The 13704-nt window shown below is 42.9% G+C and overlaps 3 protein-coding genes across 6 annotated transcripts in view; all 3 read right to left on the bottom strand.

Moving 5' to 3' along the window:
- Positions 1-1803: 1803 nt before the first annotated feature.
- On the bottom strand, positions 1804-4677 carry LOC134196223 (neo-calmodulin-like). The gene is made up of 2 exons (XM_062665305.1): positions 4458-4677; positions 1804-2099 (listed from the first exon to the last, which is right to left on the bottom strand). Exons 1-2 carry the CDS (start codon positions 4675-4677, stop codon positions 1804-1806), a joined length of 516 nt encoding a protein of 171 aa, XP_062521289.1.
- A 4598-nt stretch (positions 4678-9275) lies between these two features.
- Positions 9276-10962, bottom strand: LOC134188640 (uncharacterized). Of its 2 annotated transcripts, XM_062656818.1 has the most exons (3): positions 10604-10962; positions 9471-9803; positions 9276-9411 (listed from the first exon to the last, which is right to left on the bottom strand). In XM_062656818.1, exons 1-2 carry the CDS (start codon positions 10833-10835, stop codon positions 9508-9510), a joined length of 528 nt encoding a protein of 175 aa, XP_062512802.1. In that variant the 5' UTR covers positions 10836-10962; the 3' UTR covers positions 9276-9411; positions 9471-9507. The 2 variants fall into 2 exon arrangements, with proteins under 2 accessions (XP_062512802.1, XP_062512796.1); XM_062656812.1 differs by having other exon boundaries at positions 9276-9803; positions 10604-10961.
- A 1551-nt stretch (positions 10963-12513) lies between these two features.
- LOC134182670 (GDP-L-fucose synthase-like) overlaps positions 12514-13704 on the bottom strand; it is a 9510-nt gene continuing 8319 nt past the window's right edge. For all 3 annotated transcript variants that reach the window (XM_062650102.1, XM_062650113.1, XM_062650108.1), the window contains exons 9-11: positions 13105-13184; positions 12866-12965; positions 12514-12793 (exon numbers count right to left, since the gene is read on the bottom strand). In XM_062650102.1, the coding sequence (XP_062506086.1) occupies positions 12738-12793; positions 12866-12965; positions 13105-13184 (236 nt within the window). In that variant the 3' untranslated portion in view covers positions 12514-12737. The remainder of the gene's footprint in view (positions 12794-12865; positions 12966-13104; positions 13185-13704) is intronic.

Below are 13704 nucleotides of genomic sequence, written 5' to 3'. Positions count from 1 at the left end.
TTTTCTTCAATACGGCATGAACATGGAAGCAGTAATTAAAATTGGCTTCTAGATTTACTGACTGTTGTGACAAATGGTGCAAAAAATTCTCTGGCTTTATGCCCCACCTCCCAAAATGTTCTATCACAAGAGAAACACATCTTGATACATACCCTCATGGGACAAGCTCCTCTGAATATTTTTTTCATTTTCCTTTGTCTTCTTGTCGTAGCACCATGACCATTTTCTTTGCTAGCCCTCAGTAATGTCCTGACAGACAGACTGGCAGGCAGACAGGCAGGCAGTCAAACAGATTGTTTTATTTCATAAATCCTATGCTATACTGTAATACATGACTTGAGCTAATACTAAAACTTGTCCAACTGTGCAGATACACTTTAAAAGCTAATGGACTTGCTTTTGCACATTGTAATCAAACAGCTTGTCAATGTCATTCTTAGATTCCGACAGTCTAGATAATTTTTTAGAGTTACTTTAGCGTTGCGTCTATGAAATATTGTCAAGAATCATTTTCTTCAAAAAAATCTTGAATTGACCGACATTACTAAAAATTAGGTTTTCATTCCTAACACAGACAGAAAAAGCAGACATACCACACAGGAGAGCAAGACATTGCTATTCAAGCTTGGATGACAGACCAGACATTGTAACACTTGATAAATCTTCTGGTATGAGCATTGACATACACGTACATTTCTCTTGCCCGTCCCTGAAGCTCGAAGTCATCAAACATATTTGGGTATAGATTAGGCTAGTGAAACAGCTAGAAAGCATGTGCTAAAACACGTGGAGTGCGTGCGTGGGAGGAGAGGACTGGGTATGAGTGTAGGTATATAGATGGGGTGATGAAAGGAGACTGTTATATATGTACCAGGCAACCAGCCAGTGTTGCATGTTGCATCTGCCTTTGCAATGCATGTTTGAGGCAAAGGCCTGTTTCTCGTTTGTCAATTGAAGCGAATAGATTGACAATATTGAGACTAGAAAATATGCAACTCTCACTAAGTATCATATACACTGACTCCTACTACTATACTCATAGTCGAATTACTGGAAGCCATAGATTAGTAGTAGTAGTAGTAATAGATGCATGTAGACTGTCACGCTATAGTCAGTCCCCGGATTTAACTGGTCATGGGAACCGGTTGTGCATGGCTGCCATAACTCCCCCCTTCACCCCGACCATTTGTGCACATGGTTACATAGCATGGTCTAGTATCAGTGGCGTTGGGCTATTCCAGTTACTCTCCAGGCAGGGGGTATGGTTGACATTTACTTAGTGGGGAGGAAGGTGTGGATTTAGTTAATAATATGTAGTCATACGTACATACGGAATTGCAAGCACACGTGGTTTTCTTTTTTTCTGGGAGGCACGTGAGGTAGACATTATTCCTAAGGGAGGAGGGAGGCACGTGTCTAAGTCATGATTTCTGAAGGTGAGAAAGAGGTTAAAGAGTGAGTCATCCATACCCCTGCTTGGAGTGTAACTGGAGTAGCCCATTGAGAGTTGGTTGGAGGTTGGTTTGCAGCTATGAAACGTCACTAATGACGTCACTATATGCGATCTGTGAACAATGGCATGTACGCGCCAGAGTATTGCCCTAAATGGTCCGTGAACCCTAACCCTATAGCCCTATCCCTAACCTTATAGCCTTATCCTTAACCCTAACGGGTCAGCTCCGGACCAGTCATGGCTAGGACGAGACCAGTTGTCGCGTGACAATTAATTAAGACACTAAGAGTAAGCCTGGTATATCTTAGTCTTTAATTTCGTACAACTCTATATACACTCAAATGCATTGATCAGAATCCCAACTGTATTCTGTTCTGCATCATCAATTCTTGAAACTCTGCGAAGCTCACTCTGTCGCCATCGCTTCTATCGACCTCGTCCATTATTCGTTCGACGTCATCGTCGGATAAATGCTGACCGAGTCGTTTCATCAATTCTTGTAATTCTCGAGGCTCGATGAATCCGTTCCGGTCCATGTCCATGATTTCGAAGGCTTCCGCCACTCTTTCTTTGTATTCGTCGTCGCTCATCTGTATGCATTTCGACAACAGAAGGCTGAATTCTTCAAAGCCGATCTCACCGTTTCCTAGAAATTAAAAACACGATAAATAATATACAGATCGACGCATGTGCTGTTGTGTAGTGGAGACCTGCATGCATGCAAGTGTAACGAAACTGAGTCAACACACTGTCCTATAGATAAAAGACTTCACGCACTATGTATAGTGTGTATATAAGTATACATTCACTATATAGGATGAGAGTGTAGTCTACATACGTTCACTCTCTAGGATGAGAGTAGTCTACGGATGCATTGCTTTTACACATTGTTGTAAGGAACTCTATGAGCGATACCGGTGTTCAGTCATTTTAGAAGCGTAGAGTTAGGGGCTGGTCGTTATTAAGTGTCCGGGGGACTGGCAAACTTTGCCGAGGTCTGCATAGTTTGATATGTGACTCCTGCAAATATGCCTGCTAAAAACTTCTGGCCTCCACTGTTTGTCAGATAACTTTAGATGACTCCCATGTGCATATACATGCAGTATATATAATCACAGATATGTATGTACAATAAAAAGTAGTATGTTTCAGGGTTAATTCTATAATGCGGCCTATGAGTATCTAATATATAAAGCTCAAACTGTCTGTCTGTCTGTCTGTGTGTGTGTGTGTGTGTGTGTGTGTGTGTGTGTGTGTGTGTGTGTGTGTGTGTGTGTGTGTTCGCGTTTGGTGGCCACGTCTTTTGTCCATTCGCAACCGAAATCGGCACGCACACTCGGCACGCACAGGAGAAGGTTTGTGTAAAAAAATTAAAAAATTATGCACCGGGTCTCCTCTCGAGGGGTCGATCCCCGCGTAAAATTTCTCGATGATGCACACGCTACAGATTCCAGTTTATTCGAACACACGCCCACATCAGTCCTGTGTAGACTGTATGCATCGTCGTCCTTCGCAAAGCTTCGAGCAATCGAATATCTCTTGCCGACGAAACGTACTCTTCTAGCGCTTTCGTTTCTCTCCAAATTCTGATTGCATTTGCACCGAATCCAACCTACACGTTTTCTGCAGCAAGCGCTACACGGGGAGTATGTCGATTTCTATCGAAACAAGCGCGAAGAGCAAGATTCGAATTCATTCATCACATCTGGGACCTCGCGACAAAGATTGCACGTGACGTGTCCACAGACCTATCTTTACACTACAGTATCTTGTCCGTACGAAGGACGGGCCATGCATCCTAGTGATTACTAAAGTTGGTCATTTCCATATTCAAGCCGCTGACAAACAAGTAAAGCAAGAATTGCCGCTTTCAGTAAGGCAAGCTAGTGTGGAAGTCCTAGCCTAGAAATAAAGATATACTGTGTTTGCATACAATTCTATAGCAAACAGATAAAAACCCTGAAAAATTATGACCCCTCCAACAGAAGATGACCCAATTGCTTATAGTGACTCCTGCAAATCAATGAATTTCAAACTTATTGCCTCCACAGCAAAATTTCTACCTTCCCCCGGACACCTATTAATAATGACCAGCCCCTAGCTAGAGAACACGTGTAACTCGTTGTCTTTACATTTACATGTCGATTAACAGCTAGTACAGAGAGTGCACTACAGAACTCTGAAGTATACAGCCGTTTGTGAAATTAAGGTTTATCTGATTGCGCAGGGGTCCTGGAAACACGAAAGGTACTGTACTGACATCTTTTGTAATATCCAGACGCATTACTTGACGTGGACTAGTTAAATCTGACTGCGTAATCCAATTGAACCAAATCTTGCTAATTGCAAAACTTATATTATTTATATATAGACGGTATAGAATGTTGTGAAGGTTATAATTATATTAGCGTGCTCCTCGGTTTTCAAGCACCAGTCATTTCACTGAAGTCTAGATTAGACTTTACTAGAGATCCGCGGTGTAAACGTGACCTACTAGCCGAAGGGCTGCGCTGTATCTTGCAGTAGTGAAGCTGCGTGCTTTCGTCTTAGGCCACACCGTTTTTAGACTATGTTTCGCGCCATCCGTGCTGTGAATAGAAAATATCACGTGACTTGATCAAAAATACATTTAGCTAGACTAGTAGTGCGCTAGCAAAGACATCGATGGTAAGATTTTGAAAGTAAACGGCTGTCCAACTCTTTACATGCATGTGTAGATTCTCATCTTCACACCGCAAGGCAGGTGCACATGCCAGAGAGAGCACGTGCCATAGGAAACTGATTGACACGTTGCTGCATGCAAAGTCACAGTGTCAGAGAACGTCTGACTCACTGCATATTGGCGATGTACGCTATTAGATGAATTCTTACTGAGGCCACTTACAACCCTTACCCTGTTTCTTCGGACATTTTCTTTTTTGCGTTTTTGTTTTTCCGCGCGCGCACGTTGATTTCTGTGCACTAATTAGCTAGGGTGACGAGAGACATAAGGGTGTGGCCTTACCTTCACAATCGAATTCTGCCACCATGGCTTGCAGTTCGGCTTTAGTAGGATTTTGACCGATTGCGTTCAATACGGACTTGAGGTCTTCCGTTGAGACTGCTCCGCTTCTATCCGCGTCGAAGAGCGTGAAGAGCTGTTGGACAATCGTTTCGCTCGTCGATTTCGGCGACCGGCAACGTTCTCGCTCAGTTGTGGTTACCTCCAAAGTGAAGTTACTCATGACGTCCGCTAGACTAGACCTCGATATCGCCTGCCGCAGTTCTATATGACCTTTTGGCTAGATGTAGATGCTAGGATGTGATCTGTACATGCATGTAAACGTAAATTAATATTAATTAAGGTAGCTAGATAGCTGCCGGGCATGTGATCGAATGCACGTCGAAATTTACTATACCATTGTGTTTGTGCAGATTGGCCATGCAATCCCAAGCTGCTATAGCTATAGTGAATGTGTGCACACTTTCTATTAGTTAGCCAAGGGAGCATTCTTTACCTCTAGCTGTCTAGACGTACCAACTACACGTGGCACGATTCGTGACGTAAGAATTTTTTACGCGTTCCGCATTTCCAACGTGACGTCCTGCACATGCACAGTAAATGACAGGAAACCATGCACACGTGACGTAACACACGGAATCAGACGCCCACAGTCCTCTTCGAGTCTAGGCAAGCTAAGAGTAACTCAGTTTGTCTTGTACGATTTGACACGAATCAAGCCTGGTACACAATATTGACGCCGAAGTCGACGTCAACGCCAACGTCATAAACTCGGAATAGTGACGCCGTCGTCAGTGTCGTCTTGTTCAAAATATCTTGAGACGTCACTAGGTTGCGCGTCAATGTTGGTCTGGAGTCTCGAGTCAGATCGTGCACGCGTGTCTAATCATGGACAACTATTCCGATGATGATCCTTCTCTTGCTGTTTCTCTTGCGGCGTCAATCACGTTTCTTCCATTCTAGATCCGGGGTGCTTACAGCTTTGCTGATTCGCTAAAAATGCCCACGTGGTTACATTTGACTCTGACAACTTCCAGTTTTGACGCTGAAAATAGATTTGCTCTATCCCGGCGTCATGATGCCGCGTTGACGTCGACGTCGGCGTCAATAGTCTGTTCCCCGTAAGCGTGAACCCGGAAGTGAGTAATGAAGTAGAGGTCACACCAGGTGTACTCATTAGAGCACTAAGAGCTGCTCCAGTTGGACCATGTTATACCAATTATCTTAAATGGTTCCAGTTGCTGATCCGTTGGTCTTACAAGATAATTGGAAAATAGCTATTGCTCCACCCGTTTGTGTTTGATATGCACAAGCACTATCCTTCCGTTTCGTTTGTAGGAAAGGCTTAGATAATTTGATAAACAGAAATGCCAGACCTAGCGGTTTCTAACGATACCGAGATCATCGCGAAAGTCAAAAAAACAGCAGAGATATTGAGGATTTTCAAAGTTCATACCTATGGGGAACAGACAGTAGGCTTCAACGAGAATCAGCGAACTGCACTAGACCACATTGAACGTCTATGGATCGACACAAGGCCTCTAGATGTATTATGTAGGTAATACTGAGATATCAATAGATTTACCCTAGAGAAAGATTGGAGAATGTATGAAGGAAGAAGTCAGCATGCAGAATGGGCTGGCTGTAGAGAACATGTCACACGTGGAAAAACCGTTCAGTCCGACAGTCAGTAATTAACAAATTATCGGCCTTTCGTGAACGTCGTCAGTACTTTTAGTCCATAAATTTTTCGTCAGTCTGCGGTGCATGCATGGTTCTATAATCGGCTACACGTTTTTGCGATGAGATTCAGCGGGCGTTAGATCGAAACGACACTAGACATTGGTCCTCAGTCCTGTGACGTGGACCATATGCACGTGTACAGTCTAAATATACACAACATATTTATCCAGTAGACGTATAGAGTAATTTTTATATGCAGTGTCGTTACAGCGGGTTTCAACTGCCAAGCGTCGTTTCCGCGTGGACGTGACCGACGCTTAGACTTCCGAATTCGAAAATCCGTCAACACAAACATTGCAGCCCGGTGGATGCATGAGGAGTCAGCAACGGCGTAGCCAGAGCAAAAGTTGGAGGATTTATTATTAATTTTAATTTGTTTAAAATTAACTGTATATGTATATACGTATAGATTTACAAACTAACAACGTATCATAATTATGTACATAAAATCACTCTATTAGACTATAAAAAATAAAAAAAATAGATGAGCGACCACGCCCGTAACTTTTGGGGTACTGAACTCCCCAAGAACCTCCGTAGCTACGCCACTGGAGTCAGAGAGCCTAAATTAATTACGAGTTAAGTTTATGTCATTGCGTTTGAGGCACGGCGGACGCTTGAGGAGAATTTCGTAACCATTTTGGTTTTAATTGGTTAGGGTTGGTTTGTCTTGTATCACTAGTCAATAGTATTTCTACTTGCAAGCAACAAAACTTACAAAATATTTTCATCCAGGATGGGGAGGGACCCTCCTGCTCCCGGTTCCGCCGCCCTTGAGGTTGTGACACTGTGAATGCTCCTGTTGTTCTACAACAGGAAGACGAACGACGTACCCTAGCTGTCTCCTAGCGTACGTGGCTATCTAAAGAAAAGCCAATTCTTTGAAAGGCCCATTTTTAGGGTTTACCTGCTACACTAGCTACGGCATGCATACCAGATAGGACTGCGATATTTCAAAGATTTTTTCGTTCATCTGTTGGTACAGTAGTACTGTACCTCTACAAATTCTATAAACAATTATAAAGTTTTATAATAGTTTAGTTGTTAATTAATCAGTTAATATCTATGAGGTATAGCTCTTTCGAGCCTCTATACTTTCTACTATCATACGTTACTTGGTTGTGAATATACATTAGTAGTATGTGTTGATTCAATGACTAGTAACTTGCTCTACAGACCATGTATTTTGCATGCTCAGATACCATGTGTGTCGTCTCCAGTCTTTTACGTAGCAAAACTCTACATGATGCTGGCGCATGCATGTGTGTACCAGAGATCTGGGTTTCCGAGGCCTGTACCTGCTAGATGTTTCAGTTGCTGTTGCCTTTCTTTGGAATGCGTGGGTAAATTTTAGACGTTGAAGGGTGAGTCATTGATTATAATAAGGAAGTTAACACCGTTTGTCTGTTTTTCTGCCAGCCTGCTTCGTTTTCTATTTACCTGTGTGTGTGTGTGTGTGTGTGTGTGTGTGTGTGTGTGTGTGTGTGTGTGTGTGTGTGTGTGTGTGTGTCTGTGTCTGTGTCTGTGTCTGTGTCTGTGTCTGTGTCTGTGTCTGTGTCTGTGTCTGTGTCTGTGTCTGTGTCTGTGTCTGTGTCTGTGTCTGTGTCTGTGTCTGTGTCTGTGTCTGTGTCTGTGTCTGTGTCTGTGTCTGTGTCTGTGTCTGTGACTGCACGTGTCTAAATTAGATCTGTGTCTGCGCCCGTGTACAATTACTTTTTTACTGGGGATACGCAATGACTCATCAATAAGTGTGCTAAAAGTCATTAGCTAGTCATTAGCTGTTCTGCTATTCAGGTTACCGAATGAAGCAAAATTGAAAGAATTGAAAATCAGTTTTGAAAGAGTAGAAATATGTGAGGTGATGACGTCGTGTGTCTATTATATACCTATATAAACATTGGCCACGTTACATGCATCCCGTCATGAGCATGTATTTAGATGGTGCATTTATGGGATTTATTGCACGGAAAATGTGCAATGAGTAACTTCCGGTTAATATGCCATTCCTACTTATTATATATGTCACGTGACTATGGTATAAGTTATTATGGTGTGGATCAGCGTGCTTTTTACCTGGCCAGCACTTGGAGTAGGGTTATAGCTATCGGCTTTGTCTTGGGCAGTAACCCCGCCCCTTGTGTTTGCAAAGCCATATAGCGAAAGATAAAATCAAAAGATAACCTTATTGCACTGTATCATGTCAGATGCACTGTCTGGTATGCTAGTGCAAGATTTTTTCAATAGGATTACACAGTGAGATTTGACTGACAGGCTAAGATAGGAACGGACTGACAGACAGACAGAAAGACAGACAGACAGACAGAAAGACAGACAGACAGACAGGCAGACAGACAGACAAACTATAAAATTTGTGTTAGAAAAGTTATGTAGATTTCGCATTTTAATAAAGTAACAGACAAACAGAGAGAGAAGCAGATAGCATGATGGAGAAATATTTTACTTTGTACATATTTAGTTGAGTAATTAATACTAAATATCGATTGCAGAGCGTTCCATTCGATATTTTATAACCAAGAACATTTCCATTACGATGCATAGTTGTAACATAACTTGTTTACTTTGTACACTCAGGACTGTCAAATACTCTACACCCAGACCATGTTTCAAACCCAAAAGGTGTAGCCTCATCGTTCTGTCTTTAAATGCGATCATTTGCTAACGACGGATCACTCAGGGATTGCCACACACACACACACACACACACACACACACACACACACACACACACACACACACACACACACACACACACACACGCGCGCGCGCGCACACACACACACACACACACACACACACACACACACACACATTTTTTGTATTATGTTGTCTGATGGCATGACCTTGCTTCCTTCTTCCTAAACGACGCAAGACAATTATACCGTCTACCCCTTCCCACTGTACACCATTCAATACACATGATACGGTACCGCATACATAATGTATTATGGGAGTGTCACAGTCACAATTTCCAGATAATATTGCCACTAGAAATTGACGCAAAGGGAAGGTGTTATGTATCCACCTACCAGTGTTGCGTCTATATCTTTCAAGTGCAGGTCTAATGTCTTTATTAGAGATTGAATTCATACTGAAAGCGAAATAGATGGACAAAAAATTTCGTTAGGCAATAATCAACATGCATGCAGCCCTCATTGAGTTCATAATTCTACAGTCAAGCCATTTAGATCTAGATCTAGAAAAGAAGCATGCAGTATACTAAAGAGTCCAAAATTGTAAAATTTGTGTAGCTACTTTTGGTGCAGATATAATAGAGAGATCTGGTGCATGCTCAGAATCCCAGCTGTGTTCTGTTCTGCATCATCAGTTCTTGAAACTCTGTGAAGCTCACTCTGTCGTCGCCATTCGTGTCGACCTCGTCCATTATTCGTGCGACGTCGGCGTCGGACAGACGCTGCCCGAACCGTTCCATCACTTGTTTCAATTCTTGAGGCTCGATGAATCCGTTCTGGTCCATGTCCATGATCCTGAAGGCTTCCGCCACTCTCTCTTTGTATTCGTCGTCGCTCATCTGCATGCATTTCGACAGCAGGCCGCTGAACTCTTCGAAGTCGATCTCACCGTTTCCTAGACGGGAAACACGCGATATGTATAGATGCATTTGGATAAACATATCGGGTACATATGCGTGTGCTGTCGACGTCGGAGACATAGCGGCTTTTCGTGACCTCTTGTGCTCATTGTTTGGTGTATTAGATTTACATGCAGACGATGGGTATAGTAATATGACCACTAGGCATGTTAGGCGCGTGCCAGCAAGACTGAGAGCAACCTGGTCCCTAGAAACTGCAAAACAAGTCGACCTATTGTGAGGGTCTCTCTCATTTATTTGGGCTGCTAGGATCATGGATGTATATCCTATCTGTCTTGTGCTGCAAATTGCGACAATAATAAATATTGCCAGCTAATCAGTGGTCGGTCAGAAATGCTAGATGGTTGAGGGCGTCTGGGCGAGGAAGGTGAGCTAACACAATTAAGAGGGTGGACACGAAATACTTCCTAGGCCGCGAGCTGTTGGAAACCGCTCTGGGTCTTCCACAGATAATTTGTCAGCAAAGATTACGTCTCAGCATGTCTGCCTGTTTTGTCAATAGAACTGCATTAGCTAAAAGGGATCTCGAGCTTAATTAATAGACCAAATGTTGGAAAGAGATTTCTCTCAAGTGAAAGGTCAATCAGATCTGGTCCAGCTCGAACCTTAAAATCCTACAGCTGTCACACTCGAAGGTCTTTTGTTGTGCATGGCTGAGATAACAAGGATTATTGTCAGTAGAGACCACCAAGGTCTGCATTATATGTATTGCCAGTTTTATGCAATGTCTAAATGTTAGTGTACTGCACATTGCATTAGACTGCAATCTTCTTACCATCGCAGTCGACCTCCTCCATCATGGCTTGCAGTTCTGCCCTATTCGGGTTCTGACCGAGAGACTTGAGAACGGATTTCAGCTCGTCAGTCGAAATAGTGCCGCTGTTGTCCGTATCAAAGAGCATAAACAGCTGCTGCATAGTCGCATCGTTTATCGACTCTTCGGATTCGTCAAAGTCGTCTTCTTCTTGTTGCTCGGTTGTAATTACCTCCAGGGTGAAGTCACTCATGATGTCCACTGGATCGCGACTAGGCTGCGACTGTCAGTTCACGCTGATGCGGAATGTTTTCACGAGCTTGTGAAATTAAGGGTGCGGTTTCATTGCATCGCTGTTACAGTTGACATTTCCGTTTTAAGATGACTGCACACTATGCCTATGACATCTTGGTGTCCATGCAACAATGAACCTACTAATATATAAAATAGCAATGCAAATGTAACGTAAATGTGGGGTGGCACACATTGACAGTTAAGTTGCCATTCTGTTTGAGCAAATCGACCACCTGTAGAGCTCACATTTGGAGATAAGACTTTTAGCTGCATGTGAAGGCATTCTTAACACAGTGCGACTGCATTATTGTACAACTGCTGGTAAGTCGCATAACCACGCTGGGAGTGTGAATGTAATGTGAGTGCAGTGTGAGCGCAGTCTTAGAAGTCAGATCAGGGTAAAGGTCACAGCGTGGGATTGTGTACTTGCTATAAACGGTACATGCAGGATATCCTATCAATTATCATCTTCTGTGTACTCAAAGGTGCACGTGGTTTGGGAACATCTAGAGGTATTTGGAGTTGCAGAAATCTCCGCAACAATTAACATGAGATAGCTGCTGCCCTGGTGATTTGTAGTGTAGGTAGCCATTGGGATGGAGGATTGCAACGTGCATGACACTGTCACTGTACGAGAAAGTCAACAACTACAGAAGGAGAAAGGCTCAAAGAAAGCATGAGAAATAAAGAATAATAATATTGTACTTTAGAATTCCAAGGATAGATTTGGTTGTGACGCTTTTCTTTATACATGTACGATCAGGTAATATTTAGTGTAATCTAGTAGTAGTACACATTGCCAATACCCTAGAGTGCGCCAGAAACTCTGGATTCGCCACTAGCTGCTAGTAAAGTTACCTAGCTAATTAACTAGACTAAAAATCGCCAGCTCAGCTTGATGCTCCAAGCTTCTCCATTTCCCAGTAAAGCCAAAATCCTCCGGCAGTTTCGAAACATTCCGGCTGAGAAACGCTCTAATTAGACGGGTTTGCATGTGCGGTTGACCCATCCCACCGTTTCCTCGCGCTGCCCATTTCTTTTACATCTTACAGAAGGGAATCAAAGCCACACTTTCTTTCTGAGCACATTACGTAATGAGACATTTTGCCCTAGCCACTCCTCCTAACACGTGACAGCGGGTATGTACGCCTACTAATACCAGCGCCTACTACAGCGGATAACAACCGGAAGCAACTTTGAGCTTCAATATCTTCACAAATGTAGCTTCGAAAATTAGAGTTTTAATTTTGGCAGCATACGGACGTTATGACCTAACGAAAATGCAATAAAATAATTGATTTTTGCATTTTAGTATAACCCTGTAGCTGGCAGAGTGAATGTTTAGAATAGAGAATCTACGTACGTGCAACTCTTGAGAAAATAGGAAATGATCGCCTCACCATACAGCCTAGCGTCTCGGTAGACTAGCGCGCGCTACTGTACTAGCCGAACACGTACGTGCTCGTCACCACCTCGGTATCGCAAAATAAAAATCAATGACTACAAAGGGCGCACGCGCGCACGCCATTTCGATGGCTGTTTAACGGCAAGGCCATGAAACGTTCTTTCGTGGCGTGCCTCGAGTTCGATAGCATCGATGATTGCATCTTACAAACACCCAGCACCACCCACTTTGCACGAGGAGCGGTAATATCATCTTGCCTCTTTATAGCATTTAATTAGGATCTTTAGTACACCAGATTCGGTGATGGCAACATCAAACGAACCGATTCCCGATGGAATGTTGAGGGCGAGGTTAAGGTCTGGCTACGCGAGACTAGCCACTACCTAAGTATGGCAATAAATACTTGTAGCAACTCGACAACATCTGCTACTACAGCATGTCTGAAACTATTTTTCATCATCTTCTTAGCTCGTCATAGTTCAGTATGAACCAGTCGACAGTCTCTTCGATAGCTAAACACACATACACACACACAATGAGATAGATTCCATATTCGAGTAAGCAGATCAGCTTCAATTGATTGCCTTTTTCCAAGTTACTGAACTGAAATTTTGGCAGAAATTTTCGCAACTTGGCATTGCTTGCTGTTTTCTTGAACTGACCGTCTGACTTGCTTGAATCAAACTGGAGCAACAAATAAGGAATGAATATTACAATTCCATCACAGTTGGTATTAAAAGTGCGTTTTTGCATGTTTATCGTCAATTGTAGGAAAGGTTGTGCTTGTTTGAAGCTAATTTGTCAATACATATTATGGTATCACCTCCAGTTTTCCTTTAAACTCTATCCCTTTTGCTACCATCTCAGCTACTTCTCGTATTGATACTTCTTGGTCTTCATCGACTGTGGTGACATCAAACACAACGTACAAGCACGTCGACAGACAGAATGATGGACAAACAAATAGACAAACGGACAGACATGAACATAAGCAAACAAACAGATAGTCAAATAGACACACACACACACAAACAAACAAACAAACACACACACACAAACAAACAAACACACACACACAAACAAACAAACACACACACACACACAAACAAACAAACACACACACACACACAAACAAACACACACACACACACACACACACACACACACACGTGCACACCACACGTGTGCACGCACACACGCACACGCACATGCACACACGCACGCACACACACACACACACAGTGCTCGAAATAGCGGTCGGACATTGGGCATTTCCGAACACTTTTGTTGTTTGTCCGATCACGAAGAACGTTCGGACAAGATGCCAAACTTTAGAAACGCAACTGTAGACATGCCGTAAAGGAGCTCTAATGTCTTGCTCTCAAGGTTTGATTTATCATTTTCCACTACAGCTAGCTGCACA

The sequence above is a fragment of the Corticium candelabrum genome, chromosome 1 (genome assembly GCF_963422355.1).
Source record: "Corticium candelabrum chromosome 1, ooCorCand1.1, whole genome shotgun sequence".
Classification (NCBI taxonomy): Eukaryota; Metazoa; Porifera; class Homoscleromorpha; order Homosclerophorida; family Plakinidae; genus Corticium; species Corticium candelabrum.
This window is presented reverse-complemented; position numbering and strand designations above follow the sequence as displayed.

Coding starts and splice junctions, on each gene's coding strand:
- LOC134196223 (XM_062665305.1), bottom strand. CDS start 4,677: ATGAGTAACTTCACTTTGGAGGTAACCACAACTGAGCGAGAACGTTGC. Junction 2,100..4,457: donor GGCAGAATTCGATTGTGAAG/GTAAGGCCACAC, acceptor TTTAATTTCTAG/GAAACGGTGAGATCGGCTTT.
- LOC134188640 (XM_062656818.1), bottom strand. CDS start 10,835: ATGAGTGACTTCACCCTGGAGGTAATTACAACCGAGCAACAAGAAGAA. Junction 9,804..10,603: donor GGAGGAGGTCGACTGCGATG/GTAAGAAGATTG, acceptor TTTCCCGTCTAG/GAAACGGTGAGATCGACTTC.